This window comes from Halichoerus grypus, chromosome 4 (genome assembly GCF_964656455.1).
Source record: "Halichoerus grypus chromosome 4, mHalGry1.hap1.1, whole genome shotgun sequence".
NCBI classification, from domain to species: domain Eukaryota; kingdom Metazoa; phylum Chordata; class Mammalia; order Carnivora; family Phocidae; genus Halichoerus; species Halichoerus grypus.
The window spans coordinates 72,910,552-72,937,426 of record NC_135715.1 but is presented as its reverse complement, the minus strand read 5'-3'; the positions used below and the strand labels follow the sequence as shown (position 1 = coordinate 72,937,426).

General features: G+C 40.3%; 2 protein-coding genes and 1 pseudogene across 6 annotated transcripts in view; 2 read left to right on the top strand and 1 right to left on the bottom strand.

Annotated features, from left to right (window-relative positions):
- Positions 1 to 21,694, bottom strand: part of LNX2 (ligand of numb-protein X 2) — a 78,364-nt gene extending 56,670 nt beyond the window's left edge. The window contains exons 1-2 of one of the 5 annotated variants that reach the window (XM_078070537.1): positions 21,497 to 21,694; positions 13,457 to 13,496 (exon numbers count right to left, since the gene is read on the bottom strand). The gene's annotated coding sequence lies outside the window, so the exon portion shown is untranslated. Of the gene's footprint in view, positions 1 to 2,586; positions 2,646 to 13,456; positions 13,497 to 21,496 lie in introns of those variants that run through there. The other 4 variants (XM_036077037.2, XM_036077038.2, XM_036077040.2 and 1 more) reach the window with 4 other exon arrangements.
- Positions 9,162 to 10,676, top strand: LOC118526064 (transcription factor BTF3 homolog 4 pseudogene; annotated as a pseudogene).
- A 247-nt stretch (positions 21,695 to 21,941) lies between the features above and the next one.
- LOC118526065 (DNA-directed RNA polymerases I and III subunit RPAC2) lies at positions 21,942 to 24,714 on the top strand. Its single transcript, XM_036077042.2, has 2 exons — positions 21,942 to 23,181; positions 24,137 to 24,714. The coding sequence occupies exons 1-2, from the start codon at positions 23,156 to 23,158 to the stop codon at positions 24,510 to 24,512; spliced, it is 402 nt and encodes a 133-aa protein (XP_035932935.1). The 5' UTR covers positions 21,942 to 23,155; the 3' UTR covers positions 24,513 to 24,714.
- The last annotated feature ends 2,161 nt before the right edge of the window (positions 24,715 to 26,875 follow it).

Genomic DNA, 26,875 nt, shown 5'->3' with positions numbered 1-26,875 from the left:
AAAAACTTATTCTGGATATATCATGAAACAAGAATTAAGGGGAAGTTTGAAAGAATGGAGGGAGTCCAGTTAAAAAACCATGAGAGTAGTCTGAGAGAAAAAAGAGAACTTGAATTAAGACGCTAGCGATATAGAGAGAGGATGATTATCAGGAGGCAGATAAGGACTGAAGAGACTCCCACATTATATTATACCTACAAGATAAGGAGCCACAAAAGGAAAACTATCTGGGAGGAGGTGGCATCCTTCATAGAATGATAAAACAAACACATACCTGGTTGTTTCAAAGACACCATAACAGACTCAAAATCAAACCCAAGATCATTTCCACCAAAATTTGGTCCTCCACTGGAGAATGGGCTCACTAGCACTCACCATATAGGCACATAAGCCAGAAACTCAGAAGTAACCTTCGATACTACCCTCGCCCTGACCTCCCACACCTAACCCTGTATAAAGTCCTACCAATTATACTCTGCATAATTCTGCTCTGACTTCACTCTCCAACTTTTACTTCTTCCACAGTCCTCATCGATTTCACTTCTCTATTCCACAGATTCTCTATTTGTTCCTTTAAAGTGTCATGCCCTGTTTGACTCAAGGCCTTTGTAAATGTTCCATCTGCCTGTAATATGTAATACTGTAATACTCCTTCTCACTATCCTCTCCTAGATAACTCCTTGTTTTTTAAAATGTGATGTCTAAAAAAAAAAAAATGTTCCATATGGCACTCAAGACTAGGACAGATCCCCTATTACCTGGTCTTAAACACCTTTGTGTTTCCCTCTTAGTACTTATCACAGCAATTATTTATCTGTATGATTATTTAATATGTCTCCCCCACCAGAATGGAAGCTCTGTGAGTGCTGGGCTCGTGCTCTGTTCAGCATTACAGACTTAGCACCAAACACACCACCTAGCACATAGGAGAAGATATTTTTTAAATCTATCATTAATTCAAAATTACTGATAAATTACCCAGGATATATAAAGGAGAGAAAGAATTTAGGCTAGGTTTACATATCTATATGAGAATGGAAAGTGTATTTAACAGGAGTAAGATAGTCTTTTCCCTCAAAGAACTTCCAATCTAACCAGCAGACAACCATTATACAAGCAAAATACACATACGTAGAGACATAGAGGCCTAAATGGAAGATCATACACTAAGTAAAGAAGCCCCTAAACAACACTACTTATAGATACAAACTGAATGAGCGTCTCTGTAGGATTCTTCCAGTTGCAAGTGATAGAAAATCTGACTGAAACTGGCATAAGTAAAAAAACAAAAACAAACAAACAAAAAAACAAGTCAGGTGACTGGACTTAGGACTCTCTCTCACTCTGCTTCCTCTGGACACACAGGCTGTATGAACCTGAAGTTGGGAAACTTTTTACCACTCCTTTCCTCTTCCCCATCAGTTAAAGAAAAAACAAAAAGGCATTATATAAACAACATGCAATAAACTCCCAGAGAAACCACACAACTTATAATAATCTATCTAAAGACATTGCCACTCAGTCCCACTTTTTTCTTTTCTTTCTTTTTGTGAGGTGGGGAGGGGCAAAGGGAGAAAGAGAATCCAGAGGAGGCTCCATGACGCAGATCTCAATCCTACAACCCTGAGATCATGACCAACCCAAAACCAAGAGTTGGAATCTTAACCAACTGAACCATCCAGGCACCCCCCACTCTTTAAAAAAAAAAAAAAAAAGGAAAACTCTGACAACAAGCCCAAAGAAAGACAATTGTATTAATGAGCTAAAATTACTTCTCTGTACTCTGACTCCTCAAATAAGGCTATGATTTAGTATAATTAAAAATATAGAATAAATATCACCGAAGCAAAGAGAAATAAAGTTTATATAACAAATCATGCATGAAAAAACAGGCCATAAATAGTCCCACTATCAATTAATATTTTTCCAACAATTTACTATGAAAGTTTTCTAAGTTTAACATTTTTTACAGTGAATGCCTATATCTTGCAAGTCTACCATTAACATTTTATACATTTGCTTTATCTCATATCTACCCATCCTTCCCTCCCTCTTATTTTCAGGTACTTCAAAGTATAATGCAGAAGTCAGTACACTTCTCTCTAAATATTACAGCATAGATTATCATTAACTGAAGTTTGATATTTGTTGATATTTTTGAGGTAAAATTAATATTTGTGCATTGTTTAAAGTGTATATTCACTGAGTTTCTGACAATTGCATACATCTACATAACACAAACTTCTATTAAGATATGGGACATAATCATCACCCCAGAAAGTTCCTTCATATCCCTTCCCAACCACTGCCCTGATTTTTTTACAATAGATTAGTTTTGCTTTTTCTAGAATATCATATAAATGGAAACACAGAGTATGTACTCTATTGTGTAAGACTTCTTTTACACAGCACCCAAGTTGTGGTATATATTTAGCAGTCTGTTTCTTCTCATCCCTCAGCAGTATCCCACTTTATCATGCTGCTTATTGGTGGACAACTGGGCTGTTTCCAGCTTTTGGTGATTATAAATAAAAGCTTCTATGAATATTCTTGTACAAATCTATGAGCATATGTTTGGGTAAATACCTGAGAGTGGAAGGCTTGGGACCCAAGACAGGTATATGCTTGGTTTCATTTCATACAGTGGCAAATAAGCTTTTGTTCAGTGAATGACAACTCAAATATCCTTCCACCAGAAACTAGATGTCCAATTGCAATTTTAATACACACATATCTTATTAGTACCACTCTGCAAAGCACAGATTTGTTTCTCTTACGTTTTCTGAAATGTTTTCCTTACTAAAAAAATACATAATATAAAAAGAAAAACTCCACAGCACAGAGTTAACCACTTTTGGCATGCTATGCTACCGGACAGGCAAGGAGAGCAAGCCCGGCCAGGGGAGCCGTACACGGGGCAAAGTCAACTGCACACACAGTGCAAATGCTCTTCAGCTAATGACTACTCTACAGGGCCACCCAAAACTGAATGCGTTTTGCAAAATGAATTGTTTTCTCAACTTTGGTCTCTCTTGCTGCTTTTTATTTCAACAGTCATCATCCGTATGACTACCAATGCTACTATGCATATAATAGCGCTGAAAATGAAGGATAAGTATCTCCCTAACTTTAAATGAAACCTTTACTATATAGGCTGAGGCACTTTCAAGGAAACAGTGGGTAAAGAATAAGAAACAAGTGGGTAAGGAGGAATTAGGGGACGTCTTTGGAGACTGTGAAAAATTATCATCAATCTCACCGTAAGTTTCACTGCAGATTAGGAAAACTGTCCAACAATTACAAACGGGGACAAGAACAAACAGGTATATACCTGGTAGAAGGAATTACACATCATATTTTTCTTACTCTTGCTTGTCTATTTTCCAGATTTTCTATGAATATCTATTATCTAGTGTTCTACCATTTAAGTATTTTAATAATATTAAAGTAAAAAAACTCTGTTATTCCACAAATAAAACTTTTTAAAAAAAGAAAGCCTAACACTCCAAGGGTCACTATGAAGAACATTAAGCTATGAAAATGTTACTCTTTTTTGTAGTAACCTATTTCTTATGCTTGCACCTAAACTGCCATTTTTTAAATCAAATTTTAATGCGGAGGTTGGGGGGGGGGAACAATTCCTTGTCCAAAAACACCATACAGAATAAATACACAAACCATGCAGGTAAACATCTCACTAAGTATCGTTATGAGAAAGATTTGATAAAACAAAATAAAATCAGAGTCCTTTTACTGATAGCTTATTACAAAAGTCAAGGTAAATACACTTTTTAGGTGCCAATCTCTGAAAAGAAGCAATTACTATCTCCCAAAAAAACAAAAGCCCAGGACCAGATGGTATCACTGGTAAATTCTTCTGAACATTCGAAGAAAAATTAATACCAATCTCAACTCTTCCAAAAAACAGAAGAGGATGGAACACTTCCAAACTCATTTTATGAGGCCAGTATTACCCTGATAGCAAAACCAGACAAGGACACCACAAGAAAAGAAAATTAGAGGACAATATCCCCAATAAACATAGATGCAAAAATCCTCAGCAAAACATCAGCAAACCAAATTAAACAACACATTAAAAAAATTATACATCATGTTCAAATGGGATTTATTCCAGGTATGTTAGGATGGCTCAACTCTACAAATCAATCAACGTGATAGATCATTTAAATAAAATGAAGGGTAAAAATCACCTGATCATCTCAACAGATTCAGAAAACGCATGTGACAAAATTCAATATCCATTTATGATAAAAACTTTCAACAAAGGGAATATAGAAAGAATGTACCTCACCATAATAAAGGCCATACATGACAAGTCCACAGCTAACATCACACTCAACAATGAAAAGCTGTAAGCTTTTTCCTCTAAAATCAGAAACAAAACAAAGACGCCCATTCTTGCCACTTTTATCCAACACAGTATTGAAATCCTGGCGACAGCAGTTAGGCAAGAAAAAAAAAAAGCCCCCAAATTGAAGTGAAGAAGTAAAAACTGTCACTAAATGCAGATGACATGATATTTTATATATAAAACCTTAAAGACTTCACCAGGAAAGTGTTAGAATAAGCAAAATCAATAAAGTGACAGGATATAAAATCAATGACAAAAACCTGTTTTGTTTCTATATACTAATAATGAACTATCAAGGAGACATTAAGAAAACAATCCCATTTATAATTGTATCAAAAAAAATAAAATACCTAGGAATAAATTAAACTAAGGAGATGAAAGCCCAGATACAACTAAAACTGTAAGAAACTGATGAAACACACACACAAATAAATGAAAAAATATTCAATGCTTATAGATTAGAAGAATATTGTTAAAATGGCCATATCACCCAAAGTGACATACAGATTCAATGTAATCCCTATTGAAATTCCAATGCCATTTTTTCATAGAAATAGAACAAACAATCCTAAAATTTGTAACCACAAAAAATCCTGAATAGCCACAGCAATCTTGAGAAAGGAAAAAGCTGGAGGAATCGCACTTCCTGATTTTAAACTATATTACAAGGCTACAGTAATCAAAACAGTATGGTACTAGCTTAAAAACAGACAGGTAGATGAACGGAACAAAATAGGGGGCCCAGAAATAAACCCACGCATATATGGCCAATTACTTTACGACAAATGAGCCAAGTATATACAACAGGGAAAGGACAGTCTCTTCAATAAGTGCTGTCGGCTAATAAGACAGCCAAATGCGAAAGAATGCAGATGAACCACTGTCTTAAGCATACACAAAAATTAACTCAAAATGAATTAAAGACTGGAACATTAGATCTGAAATTCTACAACTCTTAGAAGAAAACATAGGTGGTAAGCTCCCTGACATTTGTCTTGGTGATGATTTTTTGGATCTGACACCAAAAGTAATGGTAACAAAAGCAAAAATAAACAAGTGGGACTATATCAAACTAAAAAGCTTCTGCACAGCAAAGGAAACCACCAACAGAATGAAAACATAACCTATGGAATGGGAAAAAATCTTTGTAAATCATGTATCTGATAAGCAGTTAATAACTAAAATTATATAAAGAACTCCTAACAACTCAATAGCAAAAAAACCAAACAATCCAATTTAAAAATGGGCAGAAGATCTGAATAGAAATTTTTCCAAAGATGACATATAGATGGCCACAGACACATGAAAAGATGCTCAACATCACTAATCATCAGGGAAATGCAAATAAAAAACACAATGAGATATTACTTTACACCTGTTGGAATGGCTAATATCAAAAAGATAAAAAATAGCAAGTATTGGCAAGAATGTGGAGAAAAGGGAACCCTTGTGCACTGCTGGTGGCAATGTATACTGGTGCAGCCACCGTGGAACAATATGGAGGTTCCTCAAAAAATTAAAAATAGGAATACCATATGATACAGCAATTCTACCTCTGGGTATTTTTTTTTTTTTTTTAGATTTTATTTATTTATTTGACAGTGAGAGAGGGAACACAAGCAGAAGGAGTGGGAGAGGGAGAAGCAGGCTTCCCGCTGAGCAGGGAGCCCGATGTGGGGCTTGATCCCAGGACTCTGGGATCATGACCTGAGCCGAAGGCAGACACTTAACAACTGAGCCACCCAGGGGTCCCTACTTCTGGGTATTTATCTGGAGAAAACAAAAACACTAATTTGAAAATATATATGCACCCCATGTTCACTGCAGTATTATTTACGATAGCCAAGGTATGGAAATAATCTAAGTATCCACTTAAGGATGAAGGGATAAAGAAAATGTGTGGGCGCACGTGCGCACGCACACACACACACACACACACACACACACACACAGGAATACTATTCAGCCATAAAAAAGAATGAAATCTTGCCATTTGCAACAACATGGATGGACCCTGAGAGTATTATGCTAAGTGAAATAAATCAAAGACAAATACTGTATGATCTCACTTATAAGTCAGCAATCAACTTTTCTCTTTCAGGTTTTAGAATTAAAACCACAATTTCTGTAAAATCATTCAACTGCATTATAGCAAAACAATCCCACTTAGTTTCTTTTGAAAAATCATCTCATTATGAGTCCTAGAATAGGCCTATGACCTTTTTACACTTGAAACCTACCTCTTTTTTGGTCAACTATATGGTTGAAACAAAAATGATCTATGAAATACTCTTCACCAAAAAAGGAAAAAACAATTAGGGCTCTATCAGAACTTTATCTTTTCAGAGAAACAACTTAGTAAAGAGTAATGGCTTTTAGATCAAATAAGTATGATTTCCAATCATAGGTAACCCCTTAACCTTGTCCAAATCATATATTAGCTCTGAAACTTTCTGAACTCCAGTTCCTTCAATGCAAAGTGGTGACCTCATGGGATTACTGTCACAATTAACAGCTGAATGAAAATTTAAAGCTCCTAGCAGAGTGACAGCTAGAGTAGTCACTCAAATGGTAGTTATTATAATGATTAATATTGGCAGTTCTACTATTCTGCCCATTATGTTTCACAGCCAAAGGGAAGGCAGTTTAACAGTGAAAAAATTAAAGCCTCTAGGGTGATACACTTAAACTACTGAAAACAATTTACTTTTTTGTCCCTCCAGATCAATATCATATTCTAATTGGACTCAAGGAAAAGACCACCTTTCCCCTTCCTCTTTTTAGAATAAAATGGATGCAATCAACACTTCTCAAAATGAAAGCTATCCTAAGAGTGCCCACTACAAACATTAATACAGTAAAGGTACAACCTGCAGAATTGATCAACACTGTAAAATGCACCAAGACATTTCTGATTAGCAAGAAGATTTGTTAAACAATTATTAATTCAGCGTAATTTGTACTACAATATTCCCTAATAACCAAGCTTTTTAGCAAAATTTGAAATGAACTAAATAGATATTCTTCCATGGTTGTACTGTATTTGCTAGATCAAAGGAACCTAGTAAAAAAGTTATCATCAAGATGACTAAATTTTTATGTTTAGCTACCCCTTTAAAAAAGCATAAACAACAGGGTCATGATTTATAATTTTAAAAAAAGGTCAGATAATCCTTTTTTCTATAATTGTAACCAGCTGAGAAAACCCCTGCATGGTAATACGTGTTCTTCAAGAGATAAACACTTTTTTAAGGTAATACAATTCAGGTGAGATCAGCAAACAACTCAAAAACTGAATTTCAAAAAGAAGAATAAATTAAAACAAATTTTGAGCTAATTTAAATCAAGATACAGAACAGTATGTATGTATTTATTATTATTTTTAATCCGAGGGGCTTGAACTCAGGGCCCTGAGATTGAGACCTGAGCTGAAATCAAGAGTCAGACACTTAACTAAGTCAAAACAATCCCACTTAGTTTCCCAAAACTAAGTACCCCAAAAACAGTATGTGTTTAAAAACATCTGTCCATTATTGATCCACACATGAACTTTTATGCACAAAATATGTCTAGAGGAATATACTACTACTAACTACTACTACTAACAGTAGTCCACTCTGAAGGAACTGAGTGGCTGGGACACAGGAGTGGAAGTGAGGCTTGTTTTTCATAAAATATCTATTTGTGCAGATTGACTTTTTCTTAAAGTTCATTTATTTATTTTTAAGTGATCTTTACACCCAGTGTAGAGCTCAAACTCATGACCCGAGATCAAGACTCGCATGCTCTTCCAACTGAGCCAGCCAGGTGCCCCTGTGCAGATTGACTTATATGTGTATGGAAGTATACCATGGCAGGAGCATGTACTAAAGGAAATAAAGTAGAACATAGCCAAGCTTGGCTATGATTATACATGACTAAAATTAAAAAGCAAAGTAAGCCAACAAGACATGGTCATCAAAAAGCACAATATTATGGAGCACTAAAAATGAAGTGTTGTATCCAAGTGTTGTGCTTTTTCTTCATTGTCTCATCTCTGTGGTTCACAAATAAGTAAAACACAAGCCTAAATATTAAGAATTGTATTTATCTGCAAAGTGAGTGCATACCATAAAAATGGGAGAAATGCAGTTACCACATAATAAAAATAGTAAGAATTTTGTTGCAAGACACGTACACAGTTTATACCTACTCTATTCAAACTCACTGAAATGTCCGGTGTTGTAACACACTTCCAAGAATCAAGTTAACATACAACTGTAATAACACCCACAAAGATAGGCACATTTGTGTTTTCTTGTATTCACTTCCACTACTGCTGCTTAAGGGAAATCTGCCGTTGCATTCTTTGTTTCTAAAAATGTACCACAATGTCAACTGATGAGTCATGAGTCACACTCCAAATTCTTATGTACCAAAGAAAGCAGGGCACAAAAGTCTTACACATCAATTGTAGAGATGTTTAATCAGCTAAGTTACAAATCAAGAGTTCTTTATAAGATGACACAGATCATAGTTTTTTGAAGAAATATGAGAAACTTGACAATAAAACTGCGAATTCCGTAAGGATTGATAAAATCATTTGCCCTTGTTCCCTCCTAATAATTGGTAGGGTTTGTTTTTGTTAACTCAGAACATACGAATAGTAAGTACTGCTGAGATACTGACAGGTACAAACTCAACAAACTCTCAGCTTCATGAAAAGACAAATTATCTGAGAAACGACTTGCCAGATGCCTTGCTTCTCCTCTAAATTCCTTCCTACTTTTGCTGTTTAGCAATTTCACTGAGTAAGAAACCTCCAGGAAAGGATAAGGCAAAGGGCAGGAACCAGAGATGCCACTATTTGTTTCTAATTTGGCAGTATTAATTAAAAGTTCTCCTGGTGAAGAAGACAGACTAATGGCTGAAAGGAAATGTGAGGACCAGCTGTAGACTTTAGTCACCAGTATAACAGACTATTAAGATCTGACCGCATCATCTTATTTGCTTCCTGGCATGTCATTATCCTTTTCATTAATCTGCTTACCTGTTTATTGTTTCTCTCTCCTCCCCGCCCCCACAGCATGTATACTCCTTAAGAACAGGGATCCCACTTGTCTTGTTCACTGCTATATTGTTGCCATCTAGAACAGCCTGGCACATAACAGGCATTCAATAAATAGCCAGCGTTGGGGTGGGGGGGATACATAATCATTACTTAACTATCTCAGGCCCTGCACAATCACAAATACACTGGAATTATTTTTCACAGGAGACTACTCTTTACCTATAATGTATAATAATAATTACACTACTGCCTTGCCACAAGATTCTATGCCTAAGTTTTACTATTTAAATATCATATTTGGATCTTGCTCTTGCCATGTGCTGTTGTTGGAGGACCCTCCCTGCTTCAGATTTACCAAGAGCATGAATCAAGAAAAGTTAGCCAAACTTCAGGCTCAGGTCCGGATAGGGGACAAGGGTACAGCTCGCAGAAAGAAGAAGGTGGTACATAGAACAGCTACAGCTGATGACAAAAAACTTCAGAGTTCTCTAAAAAACTGGCTGTGAATAATATAGCTGGTATTGAAGAGGTGAACATGATTAAAGATGATGGGACAGTTATTCATTTCAACAACATTTCAACAAAGTCCAAGCTTCCCTTTCTGCTAACACCTTTGCACTTACTGGTTATGCAGAAGCCAAACCAATCACAGAAATGCTTCCTGGAATATTAAGTCAGCTTGGTGCTGACAGCTTAACAAGTTTTAGGAAGTTAGCTGTACAGTTCCCTCGGTAAGTGTTGCATAGCAAAGCACCAAAATCAGAAGACACTGATGAAGAGGATGATGATGTTCCAGATCTCGTAGAATATTTTGATGGGACATCAAAGAATGAAGCTAACTAAAATTTTTTCTGGAGTTTGGAAGCTGGCATGGACTAGATTTAACAAATCAGCTATGTGGTTCCAAACTTTTACAGACATGGAGAACATCAACTGTTACTAGTTCAGTAATATAAATATTTTGTATATTAATAATGCTGTTTGTTCAGCATTTTTCGGTCATTTGATTTTGCATTTTGCACTTCCTCCCAGGATCTATTCTTTTGGTCAAATTATGACGTATTGGTGCAGTTTGAGGGTGTTTTGGTGTTTGATTCTCAGTTTTCTGTTTTGTTTTTTTGTTGGGGTATTTTTGGTGTGTGTATGTTTATGTATGTGTGTGGGTATGTGTGTATACAGTGGAGAGCAAATTGGAAAACAGTTCTATTTATCCTCCTTCTTCCCCCAGTAGAAAATAAAACAAATCTTTACATTTGGAAAAAATAAAATAAAATAAATATCATATCTGTATCAAAATATAATAATTGTGATAAAACTATTACCTACTAGTCTCAATTTCTGAGAACAAGAACTTTTATAATTCACTTTCATATCCCAAATATGTAGAATGGTACACAAGTACAGAGCAGATACTCAAATATGTGAACAAATGATTTTAAAAGAATTTTAACTGGTGGCATTATTAGCCATTTTCTATTTTCTTTGCATAGTTTAGGATTTCCTAAATTTTCTACACCTAGCATTCCTATAATTAAAAAAAAATACAGTGTTAGAAGAAAAAAGGAAACCAGTGTACCCTTATGCCCCAATGTTCTTGATAATGTATGCAACAAGGCAAATCAGATTTACTGTTTGCTTCCTAAGAGTTATCAGATAGAAAAATATTCTTTAAAAAAGAAATATTGCGATATTAAAAATGAATTCGAAATATTTTTAAGAACATTAAGCTTTATCTTCCAGAAAGATATCCTTTCATAAACCCTAGTATACTTCAAGAGTAATTTCTTTGTTTTTTATCTTTTTTAATTTTTTTTTAAAGATTTTATTTATTTATTTGACAGAGAGAGACACAGCGAGAGAGGGAATACAAGCAGGGGGAGTGGGAGAGGGAGAAGCAGGCTTCCCGCCAAGCAGGGAGCCTGATGCGGCCAATCCCAGGACCTGGAATCATGACTTGAACCGAAGGCAGACGCCCAATGACTGAGCCACCCAGGCGCCCCTCTTTGTTTTTTATTAACAGAACTATTTTCCTTTCAAATAACCAAAAGAGTAATTTGTTATGGAGACATAAGGAATGCTGTACTATGAATAAACATTTTAAGAACTACTTAATAATCTACTTTGCTTTCTCCAGCACCAACTTTGATTTATTGCCTCTGGTGAACCCAAACTATACTAAAGAAAATTCAGTCACACTGTCATATTTAGAAAGACTAAAAAATCATACTGAACAGCTTCATAACACGTAAACCCTTTACAATAAAAAAAATTAACACAATATACATTAGTTGAAAGTTAATTTTGATGTTTCATAGATTTTATCATCCTTCTATATCCTGCAAAATGGATTCACTGAAATTTTTAGTCCTTTCTGTAAATAGCTGCCATCTATTTAAAAAAAATCCAGACTCACAGAATAAATCTTGAAAGCTTTCTTAATGTTATTATATGCCTTTCAAAGGTAGAAAAATCATTCAAATGTGTTGACAAATGTACTCAATATACCAGGAAAAAGAAAAGGTCAGAAACCCAGAAAAATTATTTTTAATTTTTTAATAAACTCTGAAATTAGTCTACTGAAGTCTCAATTAATGTATCTCATCTATAATGAAAGCACAAAGCCTAAAATGAGAGAAATTAATGAGGCTAATAAATATTTCATATGAGATCTAATTGCTATGGATACTTTTGAAATCTTTTTAAATGGCCCTGACAGAATGGCCTTAAAAGTTATGCTCAGCAACTGACCACATGCATTACATATTTGTAATGAAGGGGCACAAAATGCAATCACCTGCACTCTGATACTTGGCTTCTTCCCAATCATTTTATGTTTTAGCTTCAGCTAACCCTAGACTACTGATTGTTTCCATATTGGTGTCTCACAACTGTAAGAAACAAAAAGGACAGAGAAACTCACACTAGAATATATTACTAAGTATCATTTGAGAACTGTGTCCTAGCCTAATTACTGTCATCGGTCCCTCCAAATTAAATTATTCCATATATTTCAGCCCTTTTCCTCTTGTTTCCATAAGCAAAGTCTCAGAAATTTTGTTTGGACCCTTATCTTACACCATATTCAAACACTGACTTAGGTAGACTAAAGAACTGAAACTATAAAACTCCTAGAAGAAAACAGGGGGTAAGCTTCATGACACTGGATTTGGCAAGGATTTTTTTTTTGGCAAGGATTCCTTGACTACAACACCCAAATTATGAGCAACAAAAATAGACGACAGGACACACACTCACCTATATCACATCAAAGGACACAATTAACAAAGTGAAAAAGCAACTTAAGGAACAGGCGAAATATCTGCAAATAATGTACCCAATAAATGGTTAATAACTAGACTACATAAAGAACTTCTACTAATCAACAACAAAAATCAAACAGTCCAATTAAAAAATGGGCCAGGACTTGACTAGACATTTCTCCAAAGATGATCTACAAATGGCCAACAAACATAATGAGAAGATGCTCAATATTACTAATCATCAGAGAAATGCAAATCAAAAGCACAATGAGTTATCACTTCATACCCATTAAGATGGCTATAATCAAAAGCTACAATCAAAAAATAGAATAACAAGTGTTGGTGAGGATGTGGAGAAATTGGAATCCTTGTATACCACTGGTGAGATTGTAAAATGGTGCAGCCTCTATGGAAAACAGTATAAGGGTTCTAAATAAATTAAAAATAGAATGGCCATATGATCCAGCAATCCCACTTTTGGTATTTAAAGAACTAGAATCCAAAAGAATTGAAAGCAGGTGTCAAAAAGATATTTGCACATCCATGTTCATTGCAGCACTATTTGTAACAGCCAAGAGGTAGAGGTAACCCAAATGCCCATCAACAGATGGACGAATAAGCAAAATGTGGTATATATATACAATGGAATATTATTAAGCCTTAAAAAGGAAGCAACCCTGCCACATACTATAATAACATGGATGAACCTTCAGGTCATTATACTAGTGAAATAAACCAGTTACAAAAAGACAAATACTGTATGATTCTACTTACATGAGGTATCTGAAGTAATCAAATACATAGAAACCAGGCCCTAAGGGAAAGAGGAAACAGGGAGCTTTATTTACTGGGTATAGTCTTAGTTTTGTAAGATGAAAAAGTTCTGGACATCTGTTGTACAACAATATGAATATACTTAACACTACTGTACACTTAAAAATGGTTAGGATGATAAATTTTGTTATATATTTTTTACCATAATAAAAACTGAAGCAGTGTAAAATACTTTTGTTAAATTATTATCATTTTTTTATAAGGATTTTTTATTTATTTATTTTGACAGAGAGAGACAAAGCAAGAGAGGGAACACAAGCAGGGGTAGTGGGAGAGGGAGAAGCAGGCTTCCCGCGGAGCAGGGAACCCGATGCGGGGTTTGATCCCAGGACCCTGGGATCACGACCTGAGCCAAGGCAGAGCCACCCAGGAGCCCCTAAATTATTATTTTGATAAGATTCTTTTTACTTTACTTTAACCACTGAACATTTAGTGTCTGCACTGAGATATGCTTTAAGTCTAAAATATAACCAGATTCCAAATACTTAATAAGAAAAAAATGTCAAATACCTTACTTTTAGGTTGACTACATGTTAACACATTTTTAATATATTGCTCTAAATGAAATATAATGTTAAACTAAAAAACTATTGTGTTATTCTGTAAGAAGAATAACTAGAGGGGAATGTAGGGTCAGTGGAGCTTTGTTTTAAAGGTTTAAAAAGACTGGAGCATATTTAGGCTGGTACAGAAAAGCCAGCAGGGGGAAAGAGATTATAAACACAGATGGGAGTTAACTAACAAAAGCCTCTCCTGAGAGAGACTCTGAAGGATGGGATCAAGAGCACTGTGTGGAAAAGCTAGCCTTCCACAGATCTGAAACGTACATACCTAAGTGGGGAAGGGCAGGGACAGAAACCTGAGAAATCAAATCAGATCATCATTAAGTGACCAGATGACTTACAGACTATAGAAGTGGGGCTTGGACAAAAGGGTTTGTCAGTAATGAAGGTCTGGAATAACCCATGAGTGATGAAGAACACGTTCCTTATTTAGGGCCAATAAGGCCTACATGATCTGGCCCTGCCTTCCTCCCTGGCCTGATCCCAGGCCTCTCTCTCCCAGCTCCCTCATTTATCTTCTCACCCTCCTTCAAAAGGCCATCCACCTGACTGCTTTTCTTTTCTTTTTCTTTTTAAGAGTTTATTTATTTGACAGAGAGAGAGCACACAAGCAGGGGGAGTGGCAGGCAGGGGGAGAAGGAGAAGCAGGCTCCCCGAGGAGCAGGGAGCCCGATGTGGGGCTCGATCCCAGGACCCTGGGATCATGACCTGAGCTGAAGGCAGATGCTTAATGGACTGAGCCACCCAGGCGCCCCCCCCCCCACTTCTTCTTTTGAGGAGAGTTTACCTGTGTAACACCTACTCAGCCAGGTATGTGTTCAAAGACAACTTCCTCAGGGAAGGTTTCAGGGACACGGAGCTCCCCAGAAACCAGTTCCCCTCACCAGTGCTACCTAACAGAAACAGGGTATGCTCCACACAGGTCATTTTAAATGTTCTTGTAGCCACATTAAACAAAACAAGAAACAAGTGAATGAGTTACTTTTAATATTCTATTTAACCCAACATACCCAGAATTTATCATCTTATTTCAACATGTAAATATAAAAATTATTGAGATATTTTACCTTATGCTGATGCTAAATCTTCAGAATCTGGCGTGTACTTCACACTTAGAGCACATCTCAATTCAGACTAGCCTCATTTCCGGGCCCCTGGGTGGCTCAGTCAATTAAGTGTCTGACTCCTGGTTTCAGCTCAGGTCATGGTCTCAGAGTCATGGGATTGAGCCCCAAATCGAGCCTGAGTCCAGCCCCAAGTAGGGCTCCATGCTCAGCAAGGTGGCTGCTTGAGATCCTTTCCCTCTCCCTCTCCTCCTTCTGCCCCTCCCTTCACTCGCGGTATACACTCTCTCTCTAAAATAAATAAATCAATAAAATCTTAAAAAAAAACCAACAAACAAAGAAGACTAGCCTCATTTCAATAGCCACATGTGTGACTACAGTATTGGACAACATAGCCCTATACTATTTCTCCAGAGCACTTTGTTACTATAGTGGATGTTATTACTTGATGAATGTCTATCTCCCCTGGAATGTAAGCACGATTAGGATACCCCAGTGTTCTTAGCTCAGTGTCAGAGCACTCGGTAGGTGCCACATAAACATAACTGACCGGGGGAAATGGTAGGGAGGGGTTGTTTGAGAGACAATTACCTGCATCTAGGGCCTGGCCTTTCACTGGTGTTACCAAAGCAACTCCGGAGAAAAGGCAGAGTTAATCAGAACAGGGATATTTTCTGGCAGACACAGCACAAAAACAAGTTCAAGAGAGGCAGAGGTACCAGTGAAAGCATATTCCAGGTGCTTAACAAGGGCTTCCAAACTGGATAGGGAAGAAGACCTCGAGGCCAACAGATATTAAAACAACAGGGAAGGGGAGGTGGGGTGGAATTAAGAGATGGGCAAGCTGTCTCTGTCAAGAAGAAGGGCACTGTAATAGAAAGTGTGGGTGGGAGAAAGCGGGAAGGACAGGGTAGGAAGCTGGGGTCAGAGAACTGGATATATAAATTCAGGATTTCTGATGTGAAAAATTTGGAGGAATGTTAAAATACAGTGGAAGTGAAGATCACTGGAGGTGAGCAAAGGTGCTAGAAGTGAAAGGCATTAGTCACCCTGCTTGGAATGACTAACTCCTTGACTGAATGTCTTTTAAGATTTTCAGCTGTACAAAGGCAGGGACAGTCTCATGGTCCACACAGCCCAGTGTTGATCACATCAAGTATGCTTACACGAATACAATTCAAAGTTCAAACGTTAAAATCATGTGGAAGAAAAGTGGCAATGGTCACAACAATGAAGATGTAAGTGAAGGACTCCAATTTATTTGTTCAATATTTATGTAGTTTGATTGAACAGTATTAAGAATTCTGAATGATGCATTAATTTTTTAGATTGGTAGCCAAACTCTTAATTTGGGGGAGGGGGGATAGGAGGGCAGAGGAAAGGGTATAAATATTTCCCAGACTTACTTTACTTTTATCTATAAAACAAAGTAATAGCCAACAGAACCTTTAGAAGCTTTATTATAGTCAGGTACACCTTATTTTTGTGAGAGATACAGGTCCTCATAACTTGGTTATAAACATTTCTTACAATGGCTCCTATTACACACTTTAGGGCAATTTGTTATTTAAAAGAACTCTAAGATTACTGTTTCAATAAAGAGAAAAAATTAAAACCTCATTTGTTTTACATATGGAAGTGGTATGCTTTTTAAGTGGACACATGACTGTTTATAGCACATTTATATATATATAAAAGCACATCTATACTTGTGTGTATATTGTATACAGTTTTACTGGCTTATTGCCTATTTCCTGCATTTTTCTATTTCTCATTTCTCTTACCCAGTCCAATTTTGAGCAAAAATAATTTTTCCCCCAAATAATTTCTCCACTGAGGGATTCTGATTGTCAGAAGTAATAGTACTAAACCTCAAGACTGGAAAGATAAAGGTGTAAGCTATGTTTAAACCCTCTGCCCAAAAGACTTCTACTATTTTTTCAGCTTTTCTAATCAAGCAAGACTTCCAGGGTTTTGCTAATAACCAAGAGAGGACAAAGTTATGACACAGCTATTGTTTGTTCAACTCTGAACCAAACAATAACCTTGCCTAAGTCTGTTCCTCCCACCACACCCCTCACAGCTGTCAAAGGAAAATGTGAAAAAGGAGGGAATCATGTAAATAATTACAGTAGTAGGTACTACAGTCACTGAATTGGAAGAGCCATAAATTCTATTATAGTTGCTATATCTTCCTGTGGGTACATGAAGCGCTTTAGGCTTCCTTGCTGGCTCAATTCTCTTTTGTTTTCCCTCTGACCAACGACTGTTCCAAAGATTCAGAGAAATCTGTGAGCCAAGACTGATCAAAGCCAACGGATCCATTTCATTCATTCATGCATACATTACTATTTATGATTCTAAGCACTTGGGGATTTTTCAGTGAACAAAACTGATATGATCCCTGCTCACTTGAAGCATTCTCTCTAAAGAACAGATCCTACGATACCTGCTTAAAAGCATACTAACCAGATGACAATTTATTATCATGATGTATATTATGAGCACTTGCTTTTTAAAAAATTTCCTTCAAATTTTCATTAGACTAATACGCAAAATAGTCATTTCTTTTAACTCCAACCAACCAAAAACTTACATAATCACAGATTTTTCCACTGTTTTGTACTTTCAGGGGAAGAGACATAGGAGAGGAAAACTGAAAGGGATTTTCTTTGTAAATCTCCCAGGCCCCATAACGGAGTCCTTTTGGGCCTGGCCAAGTCTTCTACAACCATAATTCGACATGCAAGATTTGCATATATATATGTGTGTGTACGTACACACATATATACAACATATATCTGTATACGTGTGTGTATATATATACACACATATGTATGTATATATATGTATATCTTGCGTGTCAAATCATATATATTACACACACATATATACATACATATATCTTTTTTTCAACCAACACTGCTTCCTGAGTGGAACCTTCGAAACAAGACCTTTGATTCTTCTAGAAACCTTGTTGGATTTTGATACAGGAAAGTGGGCCTGGAGTGAATTTTAGCCCCATAAGCACGGAAAAGTTAAATGACACTGCAGAGTAAAAAATAATTTAATTTGGGGAGCAATCAGAAAGGAAAGAAAGAGGAGGGGGAGAAGGGCACAGAGCCAACCAGATTATGAGCCCGGAGCTCCCCTGTGATGGTGGCCAAAACGATTTTAAGGATAGAGATGCCTAATACTCAACATAAACACTGCTGGCACTGCTGTATTACAAACCTCTTCTTTGCCTCCCCTTTCCTCAAATCTTCCAAAAAGCTAACCACAGGGGCACCTGGGTGGCTCAGTCGGTTAATTGTCTGCCTTTGGCTTGGGTCATGATCCCAGGGTCCTGGGATGGAGACCCATGTCAGGCTCCCTCTTCTCCCTCTGCCTCTGCCCCTTCCCCTGCTTGTGTGCGCGCGCTCTCTCTCTCAAATAAATAAATAAAATCTTAAAAAAAAAAAAGCTAACAATATCCACAAAGGCTTTATACGAACTCTTTGTTTCCTCTTTTCCATTCTTTCCTAGCTCCTGCCCAGCACATCTATCCAACATCTTCATCACAGAAATCTCAACCATTCATTAGCACTTCACTGGATTGGTCCAAAACTAATTATCTTCTCTTCCCCATTTCTACCTTCAGCTGCTTTTAATCACTCCTTTTCATATCTTCCAACATTCTACTAGCTCATTAATGTCATCATCACTAAAGGAACAACTAATATTTACTGAGTACTTGTAACATGCTAGGTACTCTGCCAAGGGCATTTTATGCGTAATTTCATTTGATCCTCAAACCCTACCACACAGGTACTATGATCATTTCCTAAATATTAGGAAACCAAAGCTCAGGATGGTACTTCTAGAGGTAAACAATGGAATTCAACTTTTGTACTGACTTCACAGCCAGTTTAACCAGTACACTCCAATGCCTCAAGTCAAAAAACCTAGGAATCATCCTCTCATTAATCATGTCTAGTCACTTATCTAGTCTAACCAAATATACCTCCTCAATGCCGTATCAGCTCTACCTCCACTGCCTTCACACAGAATAACAACCAGCGTCTAGCAAGTCCTCACTATATGCCAAGCACTATTCTTTTTTGAAGATTTATTTATTTATCTGAGAAAGAGAGAGAGCGCGCGCACATGAGCAAGTTGAGAGAGGGGAAAAGGGAGAGAGAATCCTTAAGCAGACTCCCCACTAAGCACAGAGCCTGCCTCTGGGCCCCATCTCAGGACCCTGAGCAGAAACCGAGAGTCCGATGCTTAACCAACTGAGCCACCCAGGTGCCCCATGACGTTCTATTTAAAATTAGCAGCTTTGGGGATGCCGGGGTGGGACAGTCAGTTGAGCATCTGGCTCTTGGTTTTGGCTCAGGTCATGATCTCAGGGTCATGAGATCTAGCCCAGCGCAAGCCTCCCTGCTCTGTTTCAAGTGGGCTTGGGATTCTCTCTCTCTCCCTCTCCCACTCCCACCTGCTCCCCACTCACCCTCTCTCTCTCTCTAAAATAAATAAAATCTTTTGAAAAAATTAAAATAAAATTAGCAGCTGCATATACTAAGTAGATAAAGTCCAATTTTCTTAGTTTGGCACACAAAATCCTCCATGTTTCTGTCCAAGTCAGTTCAACAAGTATTTGAGTGCCTACTGTAATCAAGGCAAAGTGCTAAGTGCTCTGAAATGAATAATACACCAACCCCTGACTACTATTCCAACCCCAAACAATGCACCCCTCAGCCAGAGTAACTACATGTGGATCTCATAATGCAACACCCTACATGTTAGTCCCTTTGCCTAGAATGTACTGCGAAAATTCCACAGCAGTTTGAAGAGTTAAGTGCCCAGATGAGGTCCTCCCTAGCAAACTCCAGACAGAAATGCTCCCTTTTCTAAGTCCCCACAGCACTTTATTCAAATTACTTCCAGGTAGCTAGCTAATGGAACAAGTATGGATCAGCTTCCAAATAAGACTATGATCACCTTTAGGGAAAGAACTGACCCTTGCCATCAATGTCTGGGCATGCAGCAGGCAACAGGCACTCTACTACATGCTGAATAAATAAATAATGAAAATGTTCTAACTTTATGAGAAGAGAGAAACAAGATACATAATTGGGAATGTTAACACACAAGTGGGCCAAATTAAAAGTAGTGTTACTGTACTTTGGTTCTGATTTGGACTACATTTTACTCCTCTGGGAAAACTCACATGTGGGACTTGGGACAAGCAAAAAGGCCAAAGTTTATTTTTCATGGCTCAAAAAAGCTTGGACAGGCCAGAAAGGATACTAGATCAAACAAAGTCCATTTTCTGAACGGTTGTGGAGATGGGAATCAAACCTGTCAGAGAAAATAAAACTGATCTACTGAGATCCAACCTCATCAGCGCTGCATCACACTACATGCAAGGGAAAAAAAAATTTTTAAAAAATCGGTCCTGGGAGGAAAGCCAATTGACAAATAAGTACTACTGCTGCAAGAACGTGAAATTCTTAAAGTGAAGGCAGTTCCTATAAACCAGGGCTCGCAACTGGTTCCTCCTGCCACTGCTTTACACTCAACTTCGTTTCTGGTTTCTGTGATTTAAGGAGAAACATCTATACAGTTAAGCCCATGCCTCAGTGTACTGTAGCCCCTGGTAGATAAGAACGTCTTGATTCCTAACCTTAACTGCAAACTGAAATATCAGAAGAAACACTACCTATGCCAAAAGTCCTTGTTTGAAACATACAGCATAAAGCTTTGAAAGCGAGGCAAGTCCTTCCTGAATGGTGCTTTGTGTGCAACTGCTTCCAAATCGAGATCCATATTTTGAAATTACCTCCTTGAAGACCTGAGATCTCCCACCTCCCCAGCCTCAAGGGAAAGGTCAGAATTCATAGGCAACAGGCTGGGACGGTGGGTATCTCCCTATTCCTTTCCTGGAGAACAAGATCCGATGTAAGGTAGCTAGTGCCACTCTCATTTACAACACACACACAGGAAATAAGAAACTCATCCCCACCTCTCCCCTCCTGGAAAAAGCAAACGACGCAAAGAGCAGCAACACTGGCCGGAACCACCAAATGGTAACAGCCGGGGGCCTCCCGCCTCTCCCAGGCGCCTGGCCGGCGGCGGGCACCCGGCTCAGGACAGCCCGTCCCTCCCTCCCCGGACCAGCGCGGCCAGCCCCACAGCGGGTCCGGGTCTACGTCCCCCACAGCCCCGGCGAGCGAGGAGCAGAGCTGCGGAGGTCTGCCGCCTCCCCCGGCTCGGCGCTGCCCCACACCCCGCCGACGCTCGCACCTGAGGCGGCTGCCCGGGACCCGCGACAGGGCGCGGGGCCAGGCGGGCAGGGCAAAGTTACTCACTGGGAAAGCGCGGCCGCCCGGGGCGCGCACCGGCTCCCGGCGCCGCAGCCCAGCGCCAGGTCCGCTCTCCGCTGCCCGCTGAGGGAGCGGGGAGCCAGCCGGCCTCGGCTCCGCGGGGAAACGCCGCCGCCGCTGCCACCACCGCGGCTTTCCTGGCAAGAAGTAAACTCTGGCCAAGACTTCACTTCTCAACCGCCCCTGCTGCCTGCCCGGGGGCGAGCGCCGGGGCCGAGCCGCCCAACCCGACACGCACCTGGGCCAACCGGCTGCAGCTCAGGGCGGGAAAGAGGCGGGCCAGAGAGCGGCTCCACCTATCCGAGAGCTCAGGGGGAGGGCCAGGCCGGGGCCGTCACTCCCGGGTTAGAGTGAGCCCACTCCGCCCCTCGCCGCCTGCCCTCCCCCACCCGGTCTCGGCTGTCCCTCCCGCCCGCCTGACTCCCCCGCGCCGCAGAAGACACGCTCGAGAAGTGGATCGGCGCTCACCGCGGACCGCCGCAAGGAGAGTGCAACAGCTGGGGGAGGCAGTGAACATCTAGGGGAATCGGGTTGGGGGTAAGAGAACAGGTGGCGCAGGAAAGCAGAAATATAGGTGTGTTGGGGCGAGAGGACTCTGGGGTAAGGTGCGAGGGACGGGGACTGACCCGGCTGAAAAGGGCGAGGGGAGTAGGAGGTTGAGGACGGGAGAAGGGGGTTTTTAGCGAAGAACACCTGAGGCGACGGAGAGAGGAGAGGTACGAAGGAAAAAGGAGGGCGGGGAGCGAGTCCGGGTGGTGAAAGATTGCCGAGGCGGGGGCAGAGGCACCTGGGAACAAAGGTGAGAGGGAGGTTCCGCAGGTGAGGAGGTTTAAGCCAAAAGGGTAAAAGGAAAAGGAAGTCCAGAGCAAGGAGTACGTACGTCTTACAGGTGTAGAAAAGATTCTAGGAGAGAAAGGAAGGGGGGAGAAGAGCAGTTTCCTCCAAGCTCTCGCTCTTCCCCACAAAGATAAAAACGAAGGCTTATTTTGACCCATTTGAGGTGTGCAGCTGCAAGATCGCGGATGACAAACACAATCTTAAATTCATCCTTTTCTGTTGTGAAATTCATCAAGGTGTATTGATCAACTATAGTTTAAACCTGTCATCCCCTGAACACCCCCCCCCCCGCCAGGCTTGGGGTCCCGCCAGAGTAACACCGTGCCCCCACGGGTCGAGCGGCATGTCTGAAAGAGGTGTGATTCCGCCCTAAGAAGGAAAGTGATTTGGGGGCCGCAGGTAAAGCCCCGCCCCCTTCGCCATCACCTGGCGGAAGGTGCCAAGGGCTGAACGCAAGCGCCCACAGGCGGGTCTCGGCCTTGAGGTGAGCCGGGAGACCTACCCCACCTGTCCCCGCTAGCTCAGCAGGCGGACTGGCTCCGGGAGCTCCAGGTGAGCAAGTCCAGCCTGGCCACCGCCCTCCTCGCGCCGAGAGCCTGGCCTGTGGGCGGGGCCTCCGGGCCGAACGTACACGCCCCGCCCAGCGGCTGGGCCTCGCCGCGCCGCTGCGGCTCCTCCTTCCTCCTTCCGTCCTCGGCTCCTTCCGTCCGTCGTTCCTTCCTTCCTGCTTCGCCTGCACGTTTCGCGGTATGGGTTAGCGCCTCCGATCCGCCAGCACCACCTGAGGATCCCGGAAGCCGCCCCGCGATGGAAGAGGACCAGGAGCTGGAGAGGTAACGGCCGTGGAGGCGGGTGGGCGGTGGGGGCGGGCGGGAGGAGCAGGCCGCGCCCTGCGCCGGGAGCGGGTGGCCGAGGGGCCGGTGGCCGATCGGGGCCTCCGCCTCCGCGGCGCGGTCCGGCCCGGCAGCGAGGGCCTGGCTGGGAGGACAGGGGAGGAGAGAGAAGTGGGCGCCTGAGCGGGGAGAAGGGGCCCCGACTGGGAAGGGAGGGGAGGACATATGGATGTATATGAGTAGAGGCGCTCCGTAGAACTAGGTGTCCTGGAGGGAGCACAAATTATGAGGCCGGAGTTAAGTCCCTAAACTGCCCACCCGAGTGAGAACAGCAAGAGTAAATAAAACTAAGGTAAGACCACGCCCCAGGCCTCCGATCGCCGAGTGCTGGTATTGGTGCATTCTGTCAGGCCTACGCCCCGTAACTGTGGCCCAACTTAACTCTGTAGATTGCTAATAAAGCCACTCTGTGCGCTCAGTTCTTTCTCCCTCCTGCTTAATTGACACTTCTCAGAATTTCCATTCTAGTTTATCCCCTCAAATGGAAACCATAGTGGGGCCTGCGCGATGATAATCTGCAGTCCCAATTTTTCAGAAGATTTGTGTTTTTTGAATGCCTTTAAATACCCTTTCATTCTTCAGCAGAGCCCACCCTATTCTAATCCTATCCCTTTCTCGTGATTCTACCGAAAGAATATTTTAGGAAACATTTAAGTTTGTGCCCTTGTGGCCATGTGGACGGTCAAATGGAGTAGGGAGAAACTGGAGGCAATAATTAAATATTTACTGATAGAATATGTGGAGGCAGGAAAATAAGGGGCTAATACAAATAATTCTATGTAATTGGAGTGCATTAGAGTAATATGTTACAATTGTGATATAGTAAATGAAAAGAAAAGCTAGTTACAAAACCATATTCAGTATGATCTCATTTTTATAAAAAATATGTGTGTAGAAAAATATCTGGATTGAAGACCTCAATGGCTGAAGGCGAGAGGAAGACAGCCCTGGAAATGGTCCAGGCAGCTGGAACAGATAGACACTGTGTGACATTTGTATTGCACGAGGAGGACCATACCCTAGGAAATTCTCTTCGTTACATGATCATGAAGAACCCGGAAGTGGAATTTTGTGGTTACACTACAACCCATCCTTCAGAGAGCAAAATTAATTTACGCATTCAGACTCGAGGTGCTCTTCCAGCTGTTGAGCCATTTCAGAGAGGCTTGAATGAGCTCATGAATGTCTGCCAACATGTGCTTGACAAGTTTGAGGCCAGCATAAAGGAATATAAGGATCAAAAAGCAAGCAGAAATGAATCCACATTCTAGTCCCTTATGCACTATACGGGGAGGACTATCCTCTAGGATATTCTCTTCGTGATCTTGCAAAACCCAGAAGTAGAAGTTTGTGATTACAACACGATCTGTCCTTCAGAAAGGCGTGCTTCTAGCTATGACCCATTACAGCTGTTGGAATCCCCGCAAGAACCTTTGTACTCATCTAATAAATTCCCTCTTTTATTTAAACTAATTTGAGTGGTTTCTGTTGCTTCATCTGGAAGATTAACTGTTTCAGGGGTTTTTTGTTTGTTTTTTTTCTTTTAATTGAGCCGACAGTGAAAGTAAGAAAGCTAGGAGAAAATTAGAGGCCTAGACAAGGGCTTTGATCAAGGGAATTCAAAAGAATATGCATTCATGGCTGTGATTGGGGGAGAGGGAGAGATGCAATAGAGCATGACCCCAGATACACTGTGGTTGGTTGAAAGAAAGAAAGAAAGGTGGAAGTGGGAGGAGGATTTAGCTTCTTGCTAGATATTTTTTAGTAAATCATGAGAGAATTACATCTTTTGCTATGACTGGTAGGTTGGGCAAGGGTGGGGAAGAACTTGAAAGAATTGTGAGAATTCTGGTTTCACAGGAGAGTTAGGTAGGATCTAGCTCCATCTTTGTGGTAGCATATTATAGGATAGGTGCCAGTTTACTGCTTTAATTTCAGGACACTAATAAAATATTTTGCCAGAAAGGACCTAAGTAGGTCCAGAGAGTTTATATTATAAAAGGAGAAAGCTGGCATGACCAGGTAACATCTTCAGTCCTTATGTGGGTATCTAAGTATAGCCCACGGTTACAATAAGGATGGGGAAAACGAAATTTCCGTGTTGGGAAAATGATTTTTTTTAACTTAAAATATTAGTGAACCACTTCTGAGCTGTCTTATTAATCTCATCAACCTTGTCTCATATCTGTCCTACCCCAACTTGGCTCTTAATTCATCCTAAATCTTTTGTCAACTTTGAACCTGAGCATCCCACCCCCAGCACTCTGTGCTTTGGGGCCTTTGTTTTTGCTGTTCCATATTCCTGGAACACCCTTACTCTGCTCTGCCCTAGGGTACGTAAGAACTTACAGGTCAGACTCCCACCCTAGTTTGGGCACTTGTATGTGCTTTCATTTTACTCCTGCGTTTCCCAGTCTTGGATTTACTATGCTATTGTTAGTGCTTATATTGTCTACCCACTATACTGACTTGCAGCACGATGCCTGATGGGTAGTAGACAATTAGAAAATACTAGCTAAATCCATGTCGGTAGTTATGGCATATAACCTTTTATTCACTCCAGTCAGACCTCCTTCTACTAGTCTGGCCTAGAACCTACATTTCCTGCACTCAGCTTCTTTGCATAAATATATTTCTGTATTTATTGAGCACCTGGTATGAGACATAGGTCTTGTTCTCCTAGAGCATACATATAGGAGTGAGTTGTTTTTGTTTTTGTTTTTTTGAAACTTGTAATTCTGTGAAAACATACAGGGTCAAGATAGAAAACATGAGAGGGCAATCAGCTTGTGGTATGGAAGTCAGGGAAGCTCTTCCAAAGATTACAGGAAGAGAAGGAGCTAACTGCAAAAAGGAGAATGTGTTTTGGTGGAATAGCTGTGCAAAGGTCTTGAGGCAGAAAACTGGTGGTCTGAGGAATTAAAGATACTGAAAGATTTGCTTATCTGTAGCATGGTAAGCAAGAAGGGCGTAGGCTATGGGTTCGGTGAGAAGAGAGTTGGGGTGGTAAGGGGTTTGGATTTTAAGTACAGTGGGAATGACATCTGAATACTTTGAGTACAGTGAAGGGATGAATTCGAGAGGAACTCTTAAGAGTGTCATTGGCCTGGAAGGGCAGCAAGCTAGTGATGGACAAAAGAAGGTTGATTTGAAATATATTTTAGAACTGAATTGGTACAGAATTGGTAAACCTCAGGAATTGGATATGGAAGGCGAGGAGACATGACTCCCACTTAGGTTTGGGGCCAAAGTACTGAAACAGGAAGCTTAAGGGGAAAAATAGGTTGGAAAGTGGAAAAGGTAACTGGAATCAAACGTTCCATTTTGAATGTGGTAGACAGTGGATATGTGAGTTGGAGGCCATGCACAACATCTAAGCTATAGAGAAACTTTGTGAGTTCTTGCCATCAAAATGATATAAATCCATAAAAATGAGTGTGATAAAAGAAGTAGGCCCAAGACTAAGCCCTTGGAAAGCTCAGCATTAAAAGTTAGGTATAAAAGTAGCAACCAGTGAGGTGTAGAAAGTAGAGTTGTGGAAGCCAGTGCTTTCAGAGAGGGAAAAATGATGTTGAATGAGACACATGGGGACAGAAAAGTGTTGATCGGCATTAACAAGGAGGTTGTTGGGCAC